This window comes from Phacochoerus africanus, chromosome 15 (assembly GCF_016906955.1).
Source record: "Phacochoerus africanus isolate WHEZ1 chromosome 15, ROS_Pafr_v1, whole genome shotgun sequence".
Taxonomy (NCBI): domain Eukaryota; kingdom Metazoa; phylum Chordata; class Mammalia; order Artiodactyla; family Suidae; genus Phacochoerus; species Phacochoerus africanus.
The window spans coordinates 67444302-67460735 of NC_062558.1; the positions used below are offsets into that span (position 1 = coordinate 67444302).

A 16434-nucleotide genomic window follows, 5' to 3' on the forward strand; every position below is an offset into this window, starting at 1 on the left:
TAGGAGTTCCCTGGTGGCTCAGCAGTTTAATGATCTGGCTTGTCACTGCTGTGACTTGAGTTGCTGCTGTGTTGCAGGTTTCATCCTTGGCCCAGGAACTTCTGCATGCTGTGGGTGCAGCCAAAAAATAATAATAATAAATAAAATATATGGCATAGGGTTCACAGTTATAAAGTCAAAATTTGATATTCCTTATTTTACTTTAAGTTTTATTGTACATAAATATTGAAGAATATATTTAATATTTTACCTGTATCCAGTAATTTTAAAAGACAGAATGATCAATGATGAAAAATAGACTGGAGGAGTTCTCTTGCAGCACAGTGGATTAAGAATCTGGTGGTGTCACCACAGTGGCTTGGGTCGTTGCTATGTCAAGGGTTCAAACTCTGGCCAGGGAACTTTTGCAAGCTGTGGGTGTGGCCAAAAGCAAACAAACAAATAAATAAAATAAAATAGGCTGGAATAGCACAGCAAAGGAAACCCTGAACGAAACGAAAAGACAACCACAGAATGGGAGAAAATATTTGCAAATGGAGCAACTGACAAAGAATTACTCTCCAAAATATATAAACACCTCCTGCAGTTCAATACCAAAAAAAACAACCCTGTCAAAAAAAGGGCAGGGAGTTCCTGTTGTGGCTCAGTGGTAACGAATCTGACTAGTATCCATGAGGACACGGGTTTGATCCCTGGCCTCAATCAATGGGTTGAGGATCCGGCGTTGCCGTGAGCTGTGGTGTAGGTCACAGACATGGCTTGGATCCGGCGTTGCTGTGGCTGTGGCTGTGGCTGTGGCCGGAAGATCTTCTACCCATTTTTTGTTTTTGTTTTTTTGGGTGGCTGCACCCAGGGTATGTGGTAACTCCCAGGCTAGGGGTCGAATTGGAGCTGCAGTTTCTGGCCACAGCCACAGCAACACCAGATCCTTAACCTGCTGAGTAAGGCCAGGGATCAAACCCATGGATACTATCTGGGTTAGTTACCGCTGAGCTGCAACGGGAACTCCTTGGCCAGAAAATCTAAACAGACAATTCTCCAAAGAAGACATAGATGGCCAAAAACACACATGAAAAGATGTTCAGTATCACTAATTATTAGAGAAATGCAAATCAAAACTACTCTGAGGTACCACATTATACCAAACAGAATGGCCATCATCAAAAAGCCTACAAACAATAAATGCTGGCGAGGATGTGGAGAAAAGGGAAACCTCTTACACTGTTGGTGGAAATGTAAACTGGTACAACTACTCTGGAAAACAGTATGGAGATTCCTCAAAAAACTAAAAATAGAATTGCCATATGTAGCAATCCCACTCCCAGGCATCTATGGAGAGAAAACCATGACTCGAAAAGATGCAGGTACTCCAATGTTCATTGCAGCACTATATACAATAGCCAAGACATGGAAGCAACCTAAATGTCCATCATCAGAGGAATGGGTAAAGAAGATATGATACATATACACATTGTAATATTACTCAGCTATAAAAAAGGAATGAAATAATGGTATTTGCAGCAACATGGATGGACCTAGAAATTATCATGCTAAGTGAAGTAAGTCAGACAGTGAGACACAAACATCATAAGCTATCACTTATATGTAGAATCTAAAAAAAAAAAAAGGATACAATGAACTTATTTGCAGAACAGAAACTGACTCACAGACTTTGAAAAACTTATGGTTACCAGAGGGGACAGGTTGAGGGGGTTAGAGATAGATGGGCTAGGAGATTGGGATGGAAATGTTGTAAAATTAAGTTGTGGACTTTGATTGGATATTGACTTGCTACAATTTCATCATTTTAAGAACAGTTGGTCTAAGTTTCTTGTTTTGTTCTTTGTTTTGACTTTTAGGGCATCTTGAGGTTCCCAGGTTAGGGGTCCAATTGGAGCTACAGCTGCAGGCCTACACCACAGCCACAGCAACTGGGATTCAAGCTGCTTGTGCAACCTACACCATAGCTCACACCTTAACCCACTAGTTGGATTCATTTCCATTGTGCCACTACGGGAATTCCGACCATGGTATAAGTTGATATTAAGGAATTGATGTTAATTTTGTTATGTACAACTAAAGTACTATAGTAGAGGAAAATATTTTATTTTTTAGGGATGAATACAAATATAATTAGATCAAAGTAAAACATTATTTATCATTTACTTAAACGTTTCTAGTGGACAAATAGATGGAGAAAACATGGCAAAATGTTAACACTAAATATAGGGTTTGGATATATCGGTGTTCATTCTACTATTTTACTTTTTGATGTACCTGAAATTTTTTGTAGTAAGAGGTATAAAAATGCATCTAGGCAAAAAAAAGCTACTTGATTGTTTATACAGTTACAAAATAAACTTATAAAACGCAGCCAAGGAGTTCCTGTCATGGCTCAGTGGTTTAAGAATCCGACTAAGGGAGTTCCCGTCGTGGCGCAGTGGTTAACGAATCCGATCAGGAACCATGAGGTTGCGGGTTCAGTCCCTGCCCTTGCTCAGTGGGTTAACGATCCGGCGGTGCCGTGAGCTGTGGTGTAGGTTGCAGATGCGGCTCGGATCCCGAGTTGCTGTGGCTCTGGCGTAGGCCGGTGGCTACAGCTCCGATTCAACCCCTAGCCTGGGAACCTCCATATACCGCGGGAGCGGCCCAAGAAATAGCAACAACAGCAACAACAACAACAACAACAAAAAGACAAAAGACAAAAAAAAAAAAAGAAAATGTCTGAAAAGTGAATAAATTAACCAAGAATGAAAGATTGGGCAAATGAGTGAGAGAACAAATGGATGGCTCGATGGAGGAACTAATTAAAAAAAAAAAAAAACTGAATAAATAAAAAAAACAAATGCATCAAAAAAAAAAAAAAAATCCGACTAAGAACCGTGAGTTTGTGTTTCGTTCCCTGGCCTCACTCAGTGGGTTAAGGATCCGGCATTGCTGTGAGCCCCGGTGCAGGTCATAGACTTGGCTTGGATCCCGAGTTGCTGTGGCTCTGGTGTAGGCTGGTGGCTACAGCTCCCATTAGACCCCTAGCCTGGGAACCTCCATATGCCACAGGAGCGGCCCTAGAAAAGACAAAAAACAAAACCAAGAACAAAAAAAAAAAAACCCTGCAGCCAATAATTATGACTTAAGTAGGATATTTCCTCTGTGATAATTGAAGAATTGAAGAAAGTTCTATATTTTGACATTATGTAAATTATTTTGGTATCATGACCCCAAATTCTCTAATTGGTCTCTTTCCCATGCTTTTCTTCCTTCTTCCAAAACGTGAATTGGAAGAGTGTGATGAACATGGCAGTCAAGCCATGGAAGAGTCAATTAGAGGCCTGCGGATTTTAGAACTAGTGAGGGAGAATTCAGCATGGAATAACCTAAGTGTCTGGCCAAAGCTGAAGTCTGGCCAGCCTCTATGTGTGCTGTGAAAATTCTTTGGCTGCAGTCCTGATGTCCTAACATCTGAGGTTGCATCATTCTTCCCACAGTTGCTTCTGGACTGAATGTCAACAGCATATGATGTAAACAGGTCAGGACAAAGTATATAAGATGTCAGGCAAATTTTCTTTCCTATTTTTTGTTTTTTTGTTTGTTTGTTTTGGTTTTTTTGTCTTTTTGCCATTTCTTGGGCCGCTCCCAAGGCATATGGAGGTTCCCAGGCTAGGGGTCTAATCAGAGCTGTAGCTGCCGGCCTACGCCAGGGCCACAGCAATGAGAGATCCGAGCCGCATCTGCAACCTACACCAGAGCTCATGGCAATGCCGGATTGTTAACCCACTGAGCAAGGGCAGGGATCGAACCCGCAACCTCATGGTTCCTAGTCGGATTCGTTAACCACTGCGCCGTGATGGGAATTCCCTCTTTCCTATCTTTTTCCCTTTCTGTCTTTCTCTCCCTCTCTTCCTCTCCCTCCCTACCTCTCCCTTTCTCTCTCTCTCTCTTTCTCACTCCATCTCTCTCCCACACTTTCTCCCTTCTTCCCACCCTTCTTTCTTTTGGTTTGTTTGTTTGCTTGCTTGTTTTGAAACTACAAAGTTTCAAGACACTTCCCCCAAGAGTTTTTTCTGTTCCCTGATAGGTGGAGAAAGTACAAAAACCTGTAAAAGAGACTATCTCAGAAGTAAAGAATACAATGAAGTGAGAGGTAAAAGATTCAATTTTCGGGGGTGTTTTGTTTTGTTTTGTTTTGTTTTTACTTTTTCTCTGCTGCTTTGCTATGAACTCTTCCTTCCTGGAAGCCCTCACATGTCTTCTCAGGATTGTCAGTCAAAGGTCTCCTGTGCTTATATTCCTTAGGTAGAATGGCAGCAGTAATCATGGAACATAAAGGGACTGAATAGATTAATAATGGACTTGAGAATCTTGGCAACTGTGGAAAATAGGAGGTTTTGTCTGTTTGGCTGCACCTGAGGCATGCTGAAGTTCCAGGACCAGGGATCAAACCTGTGCCATAGCAGCAACCCTAGCCACAGCAGTGACAGCACTGGATCCTTAACCTACTGAGCCACCAGAGAAATCTGGAAAACATGCTTTAAAAGGAAGCTGGAGGGAGTTCACATTGTGGCTCAGCAGGAACAAATCTGACTAGTATCCATGAGGTCGCAGGTACCATCCCTGGCCTTGCTCAGTTGGTTAAGGATCTGGCATTGCCATGAGCTATAGTGTAGGTCGCAGACTCAACTTGGATCTGTGGCTGTGGTGTAGGCTGACAGCTGCAACTACTCTGATTTGACCCCTAGCCTGGGAAGCTGGGAACTTCCATATGTCACAGGTGCAGCCCTAAAAAGAAAAAAAAAAAAAAAAAGAGAGAGAGAGAAGAATAAGCTGGAGGCAAATCTCTCCTAGAAAACTTAAGGAAGAACAATCTCTCAACTTCTGCCTATGACTTCACAGTTATTCTTTTCCCAACATTCAGTTTTTAACTCTCCTTTCATCTATATTTATTTAAAAGTAATCAAATTCCATCTTCTAATATCTCATGATTCCTTTGATCTTTTCCCAATATGTGACCACTCTGTTTGAAATAAAGTCCAGATGGACGAGCATTCTGTATCAAGGGGTCACAGCAAAAGATGGAGCTGGAAGGAGTTCCCGTCGTGGTGAAGTGGTTAACGAATCCAACTAGGAACCATGAGGTTTCGGGTTCAGTCCCTGCCCTTGCTCAGTGGGTTAACGATCCGGCGTTGCCATGAGCTGTGGTGTAGGTTGCAGACGCGGCTCGGATCCTGCGTTGCTGTGGCTCTGGTAGGCCAGTGGCTACAGCTCCGATTCGACCCCTAGCCTGGGAACCTCCATATGCAGCGGGAGCGGCCCAAAGAAATAGCAAAAAGACAAAAAAAAAAAAAAAAAAAAAAAAAAGATGGAGCTGGAAGTTTGAGGTCTGTGTAATTGGGGATGGTGAATATAATGGCTGAAGGGACTTGATTAGAGACACCTCAGTGTTCTGATATGTCTGAAAAGAAGATATAGGTGAAAACTGTTTCCTTCATGCCTGACCAACACAGATCAAAAGGTGAATTATTTTTCATAGATAGAACCAAGGCAGCCCTGCTGGTTTACTAGCAGATCCAAAGACATTTGGGATTCTGGAGAGCTTTCTTCAGCTCCCTCATTTGAGAAACACCTAATACAAAGTTGGTTGAACTGTTGCTTTTCTGCCTTTATTTGACTGACTTTTCCCAGGTGTCAATTTACTAGATTAAGAAACCTGCCCTGAAATTCTGCTTTCCTTGGCCTCCCTCCACTGAAGTTTGTTGAATAGAATGCTTGACTCCTGCCTAATTTGGCTCTCATCATCCTGGCTCAGGCTGAAGCCACTGGACAGCTTGGCCCAGAGTCCAAGGAGTTAGAGGCTGCAACCTCATGGCTACCCCCCTCCTCCCTCACATGGCCTGTTCCTGCCTAGTCTGGTTTGTGAATAGTTCTTGGCAGTTATCCCAGAGGAGAATAGAGCCACTAACAATAGCAAGTCTCTTTTTAACTTGAATCTCTTGGTACTCAGGACTGAGAACTTAGGAAAACCCAAAATAACCTATGTAATTACAGTGGGTTACCCTCACCGACTATTTCTGCTATTACCAATCTTAGATGTCACTCCAGTAGATATTTAGCTGCTTGTAGTAGGAGGACTGGGCTTATAGCCAGACAGACCTAGATTCAAGACGTAGCTCGGCTATTTACTAATTTTATAACATTGGACAAGCCACTAATTTGAACCTGTTGGAATTGAACAAGTGCCTGCCTGTCTGTACAAGTAAGTGCTTGGAAACCCGCAAAGTGTTATACAAGGTTGAACTACTGCCATTGGGAAATGGGGATAAGAAAGTTTCAGAAAAGAAAAAATGTAAATCTTCAAGAAGCAAGGGAATCAACCTGAAGCAAGATAGTGCTTACCCTCTGTTCCATACCATACTCAGTCTTTTTTCTTTTTTTTCTTTTTCATCTTTTGTCTTTTTAGGGCCACACCTGTGGCATACGGAGGTTCCCACGATAGGGGTCCAATCAGAGCTATACCTGTCAGCCTACACCACAGCCACAGCAGTGCGGGATTGGAGCCATGCCTGTAACCAAAACCACAGCTCACGGCCACACTGGATCCTTAACCCATGAAGCAAGACCAGGGATCAAACCTTCGTCCTCATGGATGCTAGTTGGGTTCGGTAACTGCTGAGCCACGATGGGAACTCCCATGCTCATTCTTAAAAACAAACTAAGACTCTAGGTAGTTTCCATTTAAAGTTCAAGGCAGTCTTCCCCCTTTGCTTATGATGAAGTTGGAAATGGGAAAGGATTTGGCAGTTCCTTTCATGCCAAGGAATGACAAAGCAAGAAGATGAATCTTTACACCTATTAGTACAGGGAAGAGAGTCAACCATATATATGCTATTTCAGCACACTGGTTTTCCCTGAAGTTTAGCCATTTATTTTGTCACTTAAATTTTTATCTTACATATAATAAAAGAGATTGGTTCTTTAGACTTAGACATATTTTTACACCCTATCACTACTCTTGTGCATACGTATGAAACAGAGCAGAACCCTGTGGTGTCCTCCTGGGTACAAATCCTTACCATGTTCCCTGCTTCTTATTTGTAGGGAATGGGCTTCATTCAGCTTCCTTGACCTTCCCTGAGTTCCAAAGGGCACAAACAGTTGCTTATCAAAGAAGGGAGGAAATCCAGAAACAAAGGAGGAGCAGTCAAGAAACAAATAGTGCAGGGTACTGGTTCCTCTTCATGGGATGTATGCAACAAATACTTTGAGTACTTATTTGGGTTCTAAGGTCCTTGCCCAGGTGGAGGATGGTAACTGCAGGTCAAGCACAAGATTTCTGGAAAATTCCCTTATTACCTCACCACCAGCCAATGAGAAGAAAGTCTGCACACACTGGAAGAAAACAAGGACCTGATTCTCCTCTCCCCAAGTGATTCTTCCTTTAAAAACTTTTCTGGTCACATATGATCTTTAGAATTGGTTTTGGGACACAAGCCTACTATCTCCGCAGGTTGCTGGCCTCCTCATTAAAGCAACATCTCCAGGAGTTCCCATTGTGGCTCAGTGGTTAACGAATCTGACCAGGAACCATGAGGTTGCAGGTTCGATCCCTGGCCTTGCTCAGTGGGTTGAGGATCCGGCGTTGCCATGAGCTGTGGTGTAGGTCGCAGACACGGCTCTGATCCCGAGTTGCTCTGGCTCTGGTGTAGGCTACAGCTCGGATTAGACCCCTAGCCTGGGAACCTCCACATGCCTTAGGAGCGGCCCAAGAAATGGCAAAAAAAAAAAAAAAGAAAGAAAAGAAAAAAGAAAAAAAAGAAAGCAACATCTCCATTCCTACCAGCACTTTTAAGTATTGGCTTTCAAGTGGTGTGCTGAACTTGAACTCAAGTTCAATAACACATACAAAAGGGAACATAATGGGAGTTCCTGTTGTAGCCTAGTGGTAATGAATCTGACTGGTATCCATGAGGATGTAGGTTTGATTCCTGGCCTCACTCAGTCAGTTAAGTATCTGGTGTTGCCATGGGCTGGCAGATGCAGCTCCAATTCAATCTCTAGACTGGGAGCTTCCATTTGCCACATGAGGGGTCCTAAAAAGAAAAAAAGGAAAGAAGAAACATAATGGAGTTCCTGTCATGGCTCAGCAGGATAAGAACCCGACTAGTATCCATGAGGATACAGGTACGATCCCTGGCCTCACTCAGTGGGTTAAGGATCCGGCGTTGCTGTGAGCGGTCATGCAGGTCACAGATACAGCTCAGATCTGGCGTTGCTGTGGCTATTTTGTAGGCTGGCAGCTCCAGCTCCAATTCGACCTGTAGCCCAGGAACTTCCATATGCCACAGGTGCTGCCCTTAAAAAAAAAAAGAAAGAAAGAAAAGAAAGAAACATAAGTAAGATACTGGTTAAAGGTTTTTTAAGGCCGTATAGTTTCATCATAACTGCCACCTGAGATAATGAGTGTAAGATCACCAGATGGTAAAACTGGGGAAGTTATAAGAGTAAGCATCATGACCTGCCACCCTGCTTAGATATGGAACAGTTCCTCACATCACCCACTTTGTGCATAACTCCACCACAAGCACTTTAACCACCTACTGAGGACATGTTTGTGGTTCGTGGTTCTGCCATCATCTTGCTGGCTCCTCATCCTCCTGGGCTTTTGCTGGCTTCTCCAGACATTGCTGTGCTGATCTGTCTTCAGCCTGCAGACTTGGTTGCTGTTATGCACCCAGCATCATTGTGGCTGCCCCTTCTGCTACTCCTGTTGTTATCCCTAAATCTGGGTTCACTTCTTTGTGGCTGTCAAGCCAAAAGCCAAAGACAGGGATAAGGAAGGATTTATTACTTGCAAGCAAGGAGAATACCTTCCCTAAAGCTATGTCTTCCCAAGCAATATTGGGGAATCTTAAGCTATGGGTACTTGCATATTCATGACGGAGCTTGGGAGGTAGGCAAAGTCCAAGCTTTAGTTGATTAGTCATGAGGGTCAGAAAAGGTCAATATTTTCATCCCTTAGATTCTACTTCATCTGGTGGTTGAACACCCAAGGTGGGATTTAAATTCTGCAAAACAGGAGTTCCCATCGTAGCTCAGTGGTTAATGAACCCAACTAGTATCCATTAGGATGCAGGTTTGATCCCTGGCCTCACTCAGTGGGTTAAGGATCTGGCATTGCTGTGAACTGTGGTGTAGGTCACAGATGTGGCTCAGATCCAGCACTGCTGTGACTGTAGTGTAGGCCAGCAGCTATAGTTCCAATCTGATCCCTAACCAGGGAACTTCCACCGGGGAATGGGTGTGGCTCTAAAAAGACCCCCCCCCCAAAAAAAATCTGCAAACAGCTCAAGATGGTTTAGGCTAATTTTTACCATTGAAATAGAACAACTGACTTGATTTACAACTGACCTGTTATCTTTGCTATTGTTACCTCTCTTGCTTCATAAATTTGTCTTGTTGTTCTAAGACTGTTATTATCAAGACCTGTTCCAGGACAAGCATTGTGGCCAGGTTTAGACTACAAAATGGCTTAGGCCAAAAATGGCTCCTCATGTCAGGAAAGCCATGCTTGCATTCTTTTTCTCCAGGGACTTTCCCCTTCCCTGTCTGCTTTTATCGCCCTTTGCCATGCTCTGTAGATTTTGTGACCAGAAGAGCGTGTGCTTGGGGTGATTTCACTAGGCAGTCCATAAAAACAGAAGTGTGGGAGGTACACTGGACTCTTTCCTATGGCATAGTCAGAGATAGGGCCAGATACACCTCATCAACCATGTGATGGTTCCTGATGCTGACCTTGTCCTAATTCCTTTCTCCTTGGACAGCCTCTGCTGAGGGGCAGATAAATAATAGGGGTAGGGAAGACACAACAGGAGACCAGAAGGGTCTACTCCCCATATTGCCAAAACCTGACCTCTGTCCACCAGTGTCAAGTAGAAACGTGGAGATAGAGTTTTGGGCAAAGGAGAAAAAGAGCTTTATTGCTTTGCTCCAGGCAAAGGAGGCCACAGCAGCCTAATGCCTTAAGACTGTGCCCTCCTTGGGAGAGATTAGCACATGGTTTTATAGTTTGGAGAGTGGAAAATAGGGCTGCAGATAAGGATCCGCATAGAGGCAAGCTTGTGTTGTCTTTCAAAACCAGTGTTTAGTGGTCCCAGGACTGGTTCTGGTGGTCCTCCTCCTTCTCAGAGTCAAGAATGCTTCATCAAGTAGTTTTTCCATTTGTTGGGGGTTTTAGTTCTTTAGAAAGTCTCAAATATATTGTTATGTATATTCCTTGAGGAGCACCGGGACCCTGCCCCAAGGCTGCACTATTGTCTCTAGACTGTCCTCCCTGGTCTCTACATCCCCTCCCTTCCCTGATTAGCAACTGCCCTTTGGAACTCAGGGCAGGTCATGAAGGCTTAAGTGTCTTCCCTAAAAAGAAATGGGGGACACAGAATGGCTTGTGTGCCCAGGAGCCCCCCAGGGCCCTGCTCAGTAACACCTGGTCTTACTGTAACTGAGTACAGCAAAGCATTATGACCAGGATTTCCCATCGCGGTGCAGCGGGAACAAATCCAACTAAGAACCATGAGGCTGTCAGTTCGATCCCTGGTCTTCCTCAGTAGGTTAAGGATCTGCTGTTGCCATGAGCTGTGATATAGGTCGCAGATGGGACTCAGATCCTGCGTTGCTGTGGCTGTGGCTGTGGCCAGCAGCTACAGCTCTGATTTGACCCCTAGCCTGGGAACCTCCCTATGCCACAGGTGTGGCCCTAAAAAGGAAAAAAAAAAAAAGCTTTATGACCAGATAAACTTTTGAGGTCATCAATCAAAGCTTCCTCTTGATGGAGGAATCCCCTCTACAGCACCTATGTCAAATGTCTTTCTAGTTTTGTTTGAACTGTTCTAGAACTAGGGAGAACATTATTATAATGCCCCCAGGGAACATCTTCACATGGTTTTATTTTCTATACTTGTGCTAGTATATCCGTAGGGATTGCTGAGTCAAGGGTATGCACATTTTACATTTTAATAGCAAGGAACACATTGTGCGTATATTCACACACTGTGTTATAGTGATTTATACAAACTCAGGGCATGGCAGTCATGGGAACACTGGTTACCATTCAAACAAACAAACAAAAAAATGGATCACAACAGATCACTTTATGGTAGTAAATATTCAAGAAGAGATTGGAAGATCATGAAGCTGTAGATGGGAATAAGACTAGTGCAGCTAGGAGTTCCCTTTATGGCTCAGCAGTTAACGAACCTGACTAGGATCTGAGAGGTTGTGGGTTCAATCCCTGGCCTCGCTCAGTGGGTTAAGGATCCGGCATTGCCATGAGCTGCTGTGTAGGTTGCAGACTTGGCTTGGATTCCACATTGCAGTGTCTGTGGTGTAGGCTGGCAGCTGTAGCTCTGATTCAACCCCTAGCCTGGGAACCTCCATATGCTGTGAGTGCAGCACTCCCACCCCAAAAAGACTAGTGCAGCTATGGAATTCCTGTTGTGGCTCAGAAGAATAAGAACCTGACATTGTCTCTGTAAGGATGTGGGTTTGATCCCTGGTCTTACTCAATGGGTTAAGGATCCGGTGTTGCCATAAGCCGAGGCATAGGTTGTAGATGCAGCTTGGTTCCAGTGTTGCCATGGCTGTGGTGTAGGCCTCAGCTGCAGCACTGATTCAACTCCTAGCCAGGGAACTTCCATATGCTACAGGTACAGCCATAAAAAGAAAAACAAACAAACAAACAAACCCTAAACTACGATTAGAGCAGGTAATATCTAAAGAACATCTAAAAGTGGGCCTTGAGGAGTTCCCATCTTGGCTCGGTGGTAACAAACCCAAGTAGGATCCATGAGGATGCGAGTTCAATCCTTGGCCTCACCCAGTGGGTTAAGGATCCAGCATTGCCATTAGCTGTGGTGTAGGTTGCAGACTCAGCTCAGATTCCAAGTTGCTGTGGCATGGGCTGGCATCTGTAGCTCTGATTTGACCCTTAGCCTGGGAACTTCCATATGCTGCAGGTGTGGCCCTAAAAAGCTAAATACATAAATAAAATTGGGCCTTGAGGTATACTCTGCAGAAGCACATTAACCACTTCAATGTGGCATTTTCCTCAGTGGTAGCCTATTTAGGATTGGATTTTTACATGGAATTCACTTCCCAGGTGAGCCACAGAGAACACTAATAGATTTTCAATGTTCTCCCAGAGCCTCCTGGTTCCATCTTGCTGAGTTGAAGTAGAAACTTAATGGTGGGCTTTTCTCATCTCTGATTCAATAATAAGCATGCTATTTCTCCAGTGGGGATGCCCTGATAGACTCCACCGACTGAGGGTCTCAGGAAATAAATGGGTTTTTCCAAACAGGCCAGGGAGCCCTCCATGAGTTTGAAAAGATACAAAGTTGCAAGTAGAAAAAATAGCCAGTGGGGAGCTTCAGGCATAGATGTGACAGGGATGGAGTAGGATACTTACCTACTTAGTTGCTGAAGTCCCAATGGGGGCCCTTAGATAGAGTGGGAAACCTTGGGAACTTGGGAGACCACTTTAATAATTGCTCAAAAAAGCCAGCAGAGGAGTTCCCCATCATGGCACAGTGGTTAACGAATCCGACTAGGAACCATGAGTTTTCGGGTTCCATCCCTGCCCTTGCTCAGTGAGTTAATGATCTGGCATTGCCGTGAGCTGTGGTGTAGGTAGCAGACGCTGCTTGGATCCTGCGTTGCTGTGGCTCTGGTGTTGCCTGTGGCTACAGCTCTGATTTGACCCCAAGCCTGGGAACCTCCACATGCCTCGGGAAGTGGCCCTAGAAAAGGCAAAAAGCCAAAAACCAAAAACCTCCCAAAACCATCAGAATGAAGCAGGCATCCTTAACTACAGAATCACAAATAAGAGCATGAGATATGCCTCAGGTCATTAAGTGAAAGAAAATGATCCTTAGGACCAAGGGCAGGAATTTAAGGACCTCCCATCTGCTGATTTGAATAAGCACCTTGACAGTCCTAGTTTGACCTTATAGGGTCAAATACTCTTATTGGATACCAAGGAGGAGTCACTACTCGAAGAAAGAGGAAGAGACAGTCTTTTCCCATTGGAAAAGTAAAACTGTAGTTCACCCTTGGATTGTAAAACTGTAGTTCACCTAATTCTCAGGGAGGAGCCTCCTTGCCTGCCTGCTTATACTTCTCACAAGAGCCTTAATAAAACTATTTGTTGCCTATCACTTTGTCTCTCGCTGAATTCCTTCTGTGCTTAGGCACAGAAAGTCCAGGCACCAGGTGAGTGATTTTAACTTAAAGATCGTGGATTCAAGTCCCAATCTCGGTTTAGGCTGGGTTCAAGTCCTGGCATGTGGGTTCAAGTCCCAGTCTGGGTTCTGGCTAAGTTCAAGTCATAAATGCTGTCAGTTTCTGCTCCCTACACTTCAAGGAAAGCAGCCTGGATAACTGTAACATCTTTGTAGGTCTGGGACCTCTTCCTTTGATGGCCTCACCATGAAGAGCATGCTCTTCAAAGCTTGTGGTTGGTCAGGCCAACAGCATGACAAGTGGCAGAGAACAGAGATGGCAGATGTAATGTCCATGTCACCATTTGGACATGGTTGCATATATCTAATTCATCTCCTCTTTTGCTGATCTGGATGAAGTTGTTCTCAAACACACACTCCTCCTTGTCCCACTGTTGCTGAAGTTCCCCTTGGAGGTATCAAACCGGCCCACTGCACAACCTGCCACCTTGGGAGTGGAGGGGTGACACAGATTCACAGCTCATGGTTATAGTTTATCAAGAAAGCCCTGCCTCTGGATTTTACTCCCTGAAGGGGGTCTTAATAGTTTTTTTTTTTTCTTTTTATGGCCACACCTGCAGCATATGTAAGTTCCCAGTCTAGGGGTCAAATTGGTGCTACAGCTGAGGCCTATGCCACAGCCACAGCGATGCCAGATCCCAGCTGCATCTGTGACCAATGTTGCAGCTTGCAGCAATGCTGGACCCTTAACCCATTCAGCAAGGCCAGGGATAGAACCTGCATCCTCTCAGAGAAAATGTTGGGTCCTTAATCTACTGAGCCACAGCAGGAACTCCCAGTTTTCTTTGCTGTATAATAAATTACCACAAACTTAGTGGCTTACAGCAACAAACATTTATTACCTGACAACTTCCACAGGTCAGGAATTGGGAAATGGCTTTGATGAGTCCTCTGCTCAGGGTCTCACAAGGCTGCAGTCAAGGTTTAGGCCAAGACTGGGGTCTCAACTAAAGCTTATGGTCCTCTTCCTAGCTCACAAGATTTTTTTTTTTTTCCATTTTTGGCTGTCCTGTGGCATACAGAGCTCCTGGCCAGGGATCAGATCCAAGCTGCAGTTGCAGCAACTCTGGATCCTTAACCCACTGTGCTGAGCAGGGTCGGACTTCGTCCCAGCACTTCCAAGACGCTGCTGATCCCATTGCACCACAGCAGGAGCTCCTCACAAGACTTTTGAAATAATTGCTTGAAGTTGCAAAACTCATGGTGCCTCTATCACAGCTAGCTGTTCCATTTACAGCGTAAATCACCTTTCTTTTTTTTTTTAATTAATGAATTCCTTGACAGAGAACCTACCATAGTAGTTGTGACCCATATTTTTTTCATTTGTTGTTTGCAACTTGAGGGCAGCGTTCTGAATCATTCATGTTTGTGTCTCTCTCTAGCAGGGTGTAGTCCAGTGCATGGTTTAGTTCACACTCAAACTTTATTTGTTTATTTATTTATTTTGTCTTTGTCTTTTTAGGGCTGCACGGGCAGCATATGGAGGTTCCCAGGCTAGGGGTCTAATCAGAGCTGTAGCCTCCTGCCTATGCCACAGCCACAGCAACACCAGATCTGAACCACGTCTGCGACCTGCAGCACAGCTCACGGCAACGCTGGATCCTTAACCCACTGAGCGAGGTCAGGCATCGAACCCACAACCTCATGGTTCCCAGTGGGATTCGTTTCCACTGCGCCAGGACAGGAACACCAAACCTTACTTTTGAAAATAAATCAGGTGGGAACGTGAGAGAAAAGGAGTTGTGATAAAGCTGAGTGAATTGGGGAAAAGCTGGGCGGGAAGTAAATCTGACACACGAAACGAGAAGACAGCCCTTTGGCTGAAATTGCAACAAAGGTGTACCTCCTCACGTGACTTTTGAGGTGTCTTGAAGAAGCTCAAGCTATGCCTCGCGCGAGAGGAAAGATAGCTCGCGAGAAAGTGTCCGTCGGAGCCCCGCCTTCCCTGAGCCCCACCCACTCCCTGTCCTCACTCCCACCTTGAACCAGCGCGTGTGACGCCGTGACGTGTGCGTGCCTGCAGCGCAGGGGGCGGGCCCGCGGCGCGGCGCCGGAGGAGGAAGTAGTTTGGTTGTTGCTCAGTCTGCGCCCGCCGCTGGCTCCCGGGGCGCGGAGCGGGGCCGCAGTAGCTGTCGCTGCGTCGCGCTCTTCTGTTGTACACTTCCATGTGCCCGGGCTCCGCCGCTCCCCTTCCTCAGGCCGCCGCTTACCCCGGGGTCTATGGAAGTAATGGAAGGACCCCTCAACCTGGTGAGTGGCCCACGGAGGTTTGCGTCCGTCCTCGGGCGCCTTTGCCTCAGAAGTCCGGTCTGGCGTACCGCTGGCGTGGATTTAGCGAGGGTGGTCCTAAAGGTTGAGGGGAGCAGGCAGGCACGGCCCTACAGCGGCTCTAGCCAAGCAAGCCACTGCAGACTGCCCCTTGGGGGATCCCTGAGAAGCTCCCACCTCTGGTTTCCCGCCGCCTCCAGGTTTCCCCTACCCCTTGACCCACGGCCCTGGGCGAGGGGCTCCCACCACCGAGGGCGGCCACCTCTCCAGGCCGGAGGAAATGCCTCCAAGCGCCACGTAACCATCTCTCTTGCTGTCTGGAGAGGCACTGCTGCTCGGCCAGGGCAGAAATGGTATGTAATATTGGTTCTAACTTCTAACACAGGGTCTGAAGTCTGAGCCTGGAGAGATGGAGCATATCCTTCTCTACCCTCGTTTCCCTTAACTCATTTCTCACCTGTATTCAGATGCATAAACTGAGAGTCTCCCTTTTCAAATAAATTAGACAGCTGGGGAAAGCCATCCCTGTTTTTAGCTGTTTCACTACTATAGTCATCAAGAAAATATGGTAGATGTTTGCCTTTCTCAGGAAAGGTGTTGATAGCTCATTTACTTGTTAGGTTTTTAGGCATCTCAGGTGTTGCGATTAAAACAACGAGAAATACGAGTTCTTTTCCACCTGGCCACTGCAACTTTTGGTTTCCCAGGAGGCTCTCTATTTTGGACACGAAAGTTAGATTACTTAAAGATTACTTAGATTACTTTTTGCAGTTCAGCTGCGATGGTGGGATTGGAAAATAGGATGTATGGAAAATTAGTTCCTCAGGTTGGAACTATGAGAACACTCTTGTGGTGGAAGAGCCCTGGGCTGGATTTA

General features: G+C 45.3%; 1 protein-coding gene and 1 pseudogene across 4 annotated transcripts in view; one reads left to right on the forward strand and one right to left on the reverse strand.

The window, feature by feature from the left end:
• Positions 1-15456, reverse strand: part of LOC125116964 (uncharacterized) — a 29026-nt pseudogene extending 13570 nt beyond the window's left edge. Inside the window, exon 1 of the transcript XR_007132452.1 lies at positions 15269-15456. The product of XR_007132452.1 is annotated as an uncharacterized LOC125116964 (transcript). The remainder of the gene's footprint in view (positions 1-15268) is intronic.
• NRBF2 (nuclear receptor binding factor 2) overlaps positions 15329-16434 on the forward strand; it is a 39550-nt gene continuing 38444 nt past the window's right edge. For 2 of the 3 annotated variants that reach the window (XM_047761443.1, XM_047761445.1), the window contains exon 1: positions 15329-15539. In XM_047761443.1, the coding sequence (XP_047617399.1) occupies positions 15510-15539 (30 nt within the window). In that variant the 5' untranslated portion in view covers positions 15329-15509. Of the gene's footprint in view, positions 15540-15757; positions 15911-16434 lie in introns of all 3 variants that reach the window. The other variant, XM_047761444.1, reaches the window with a different exon arrangement.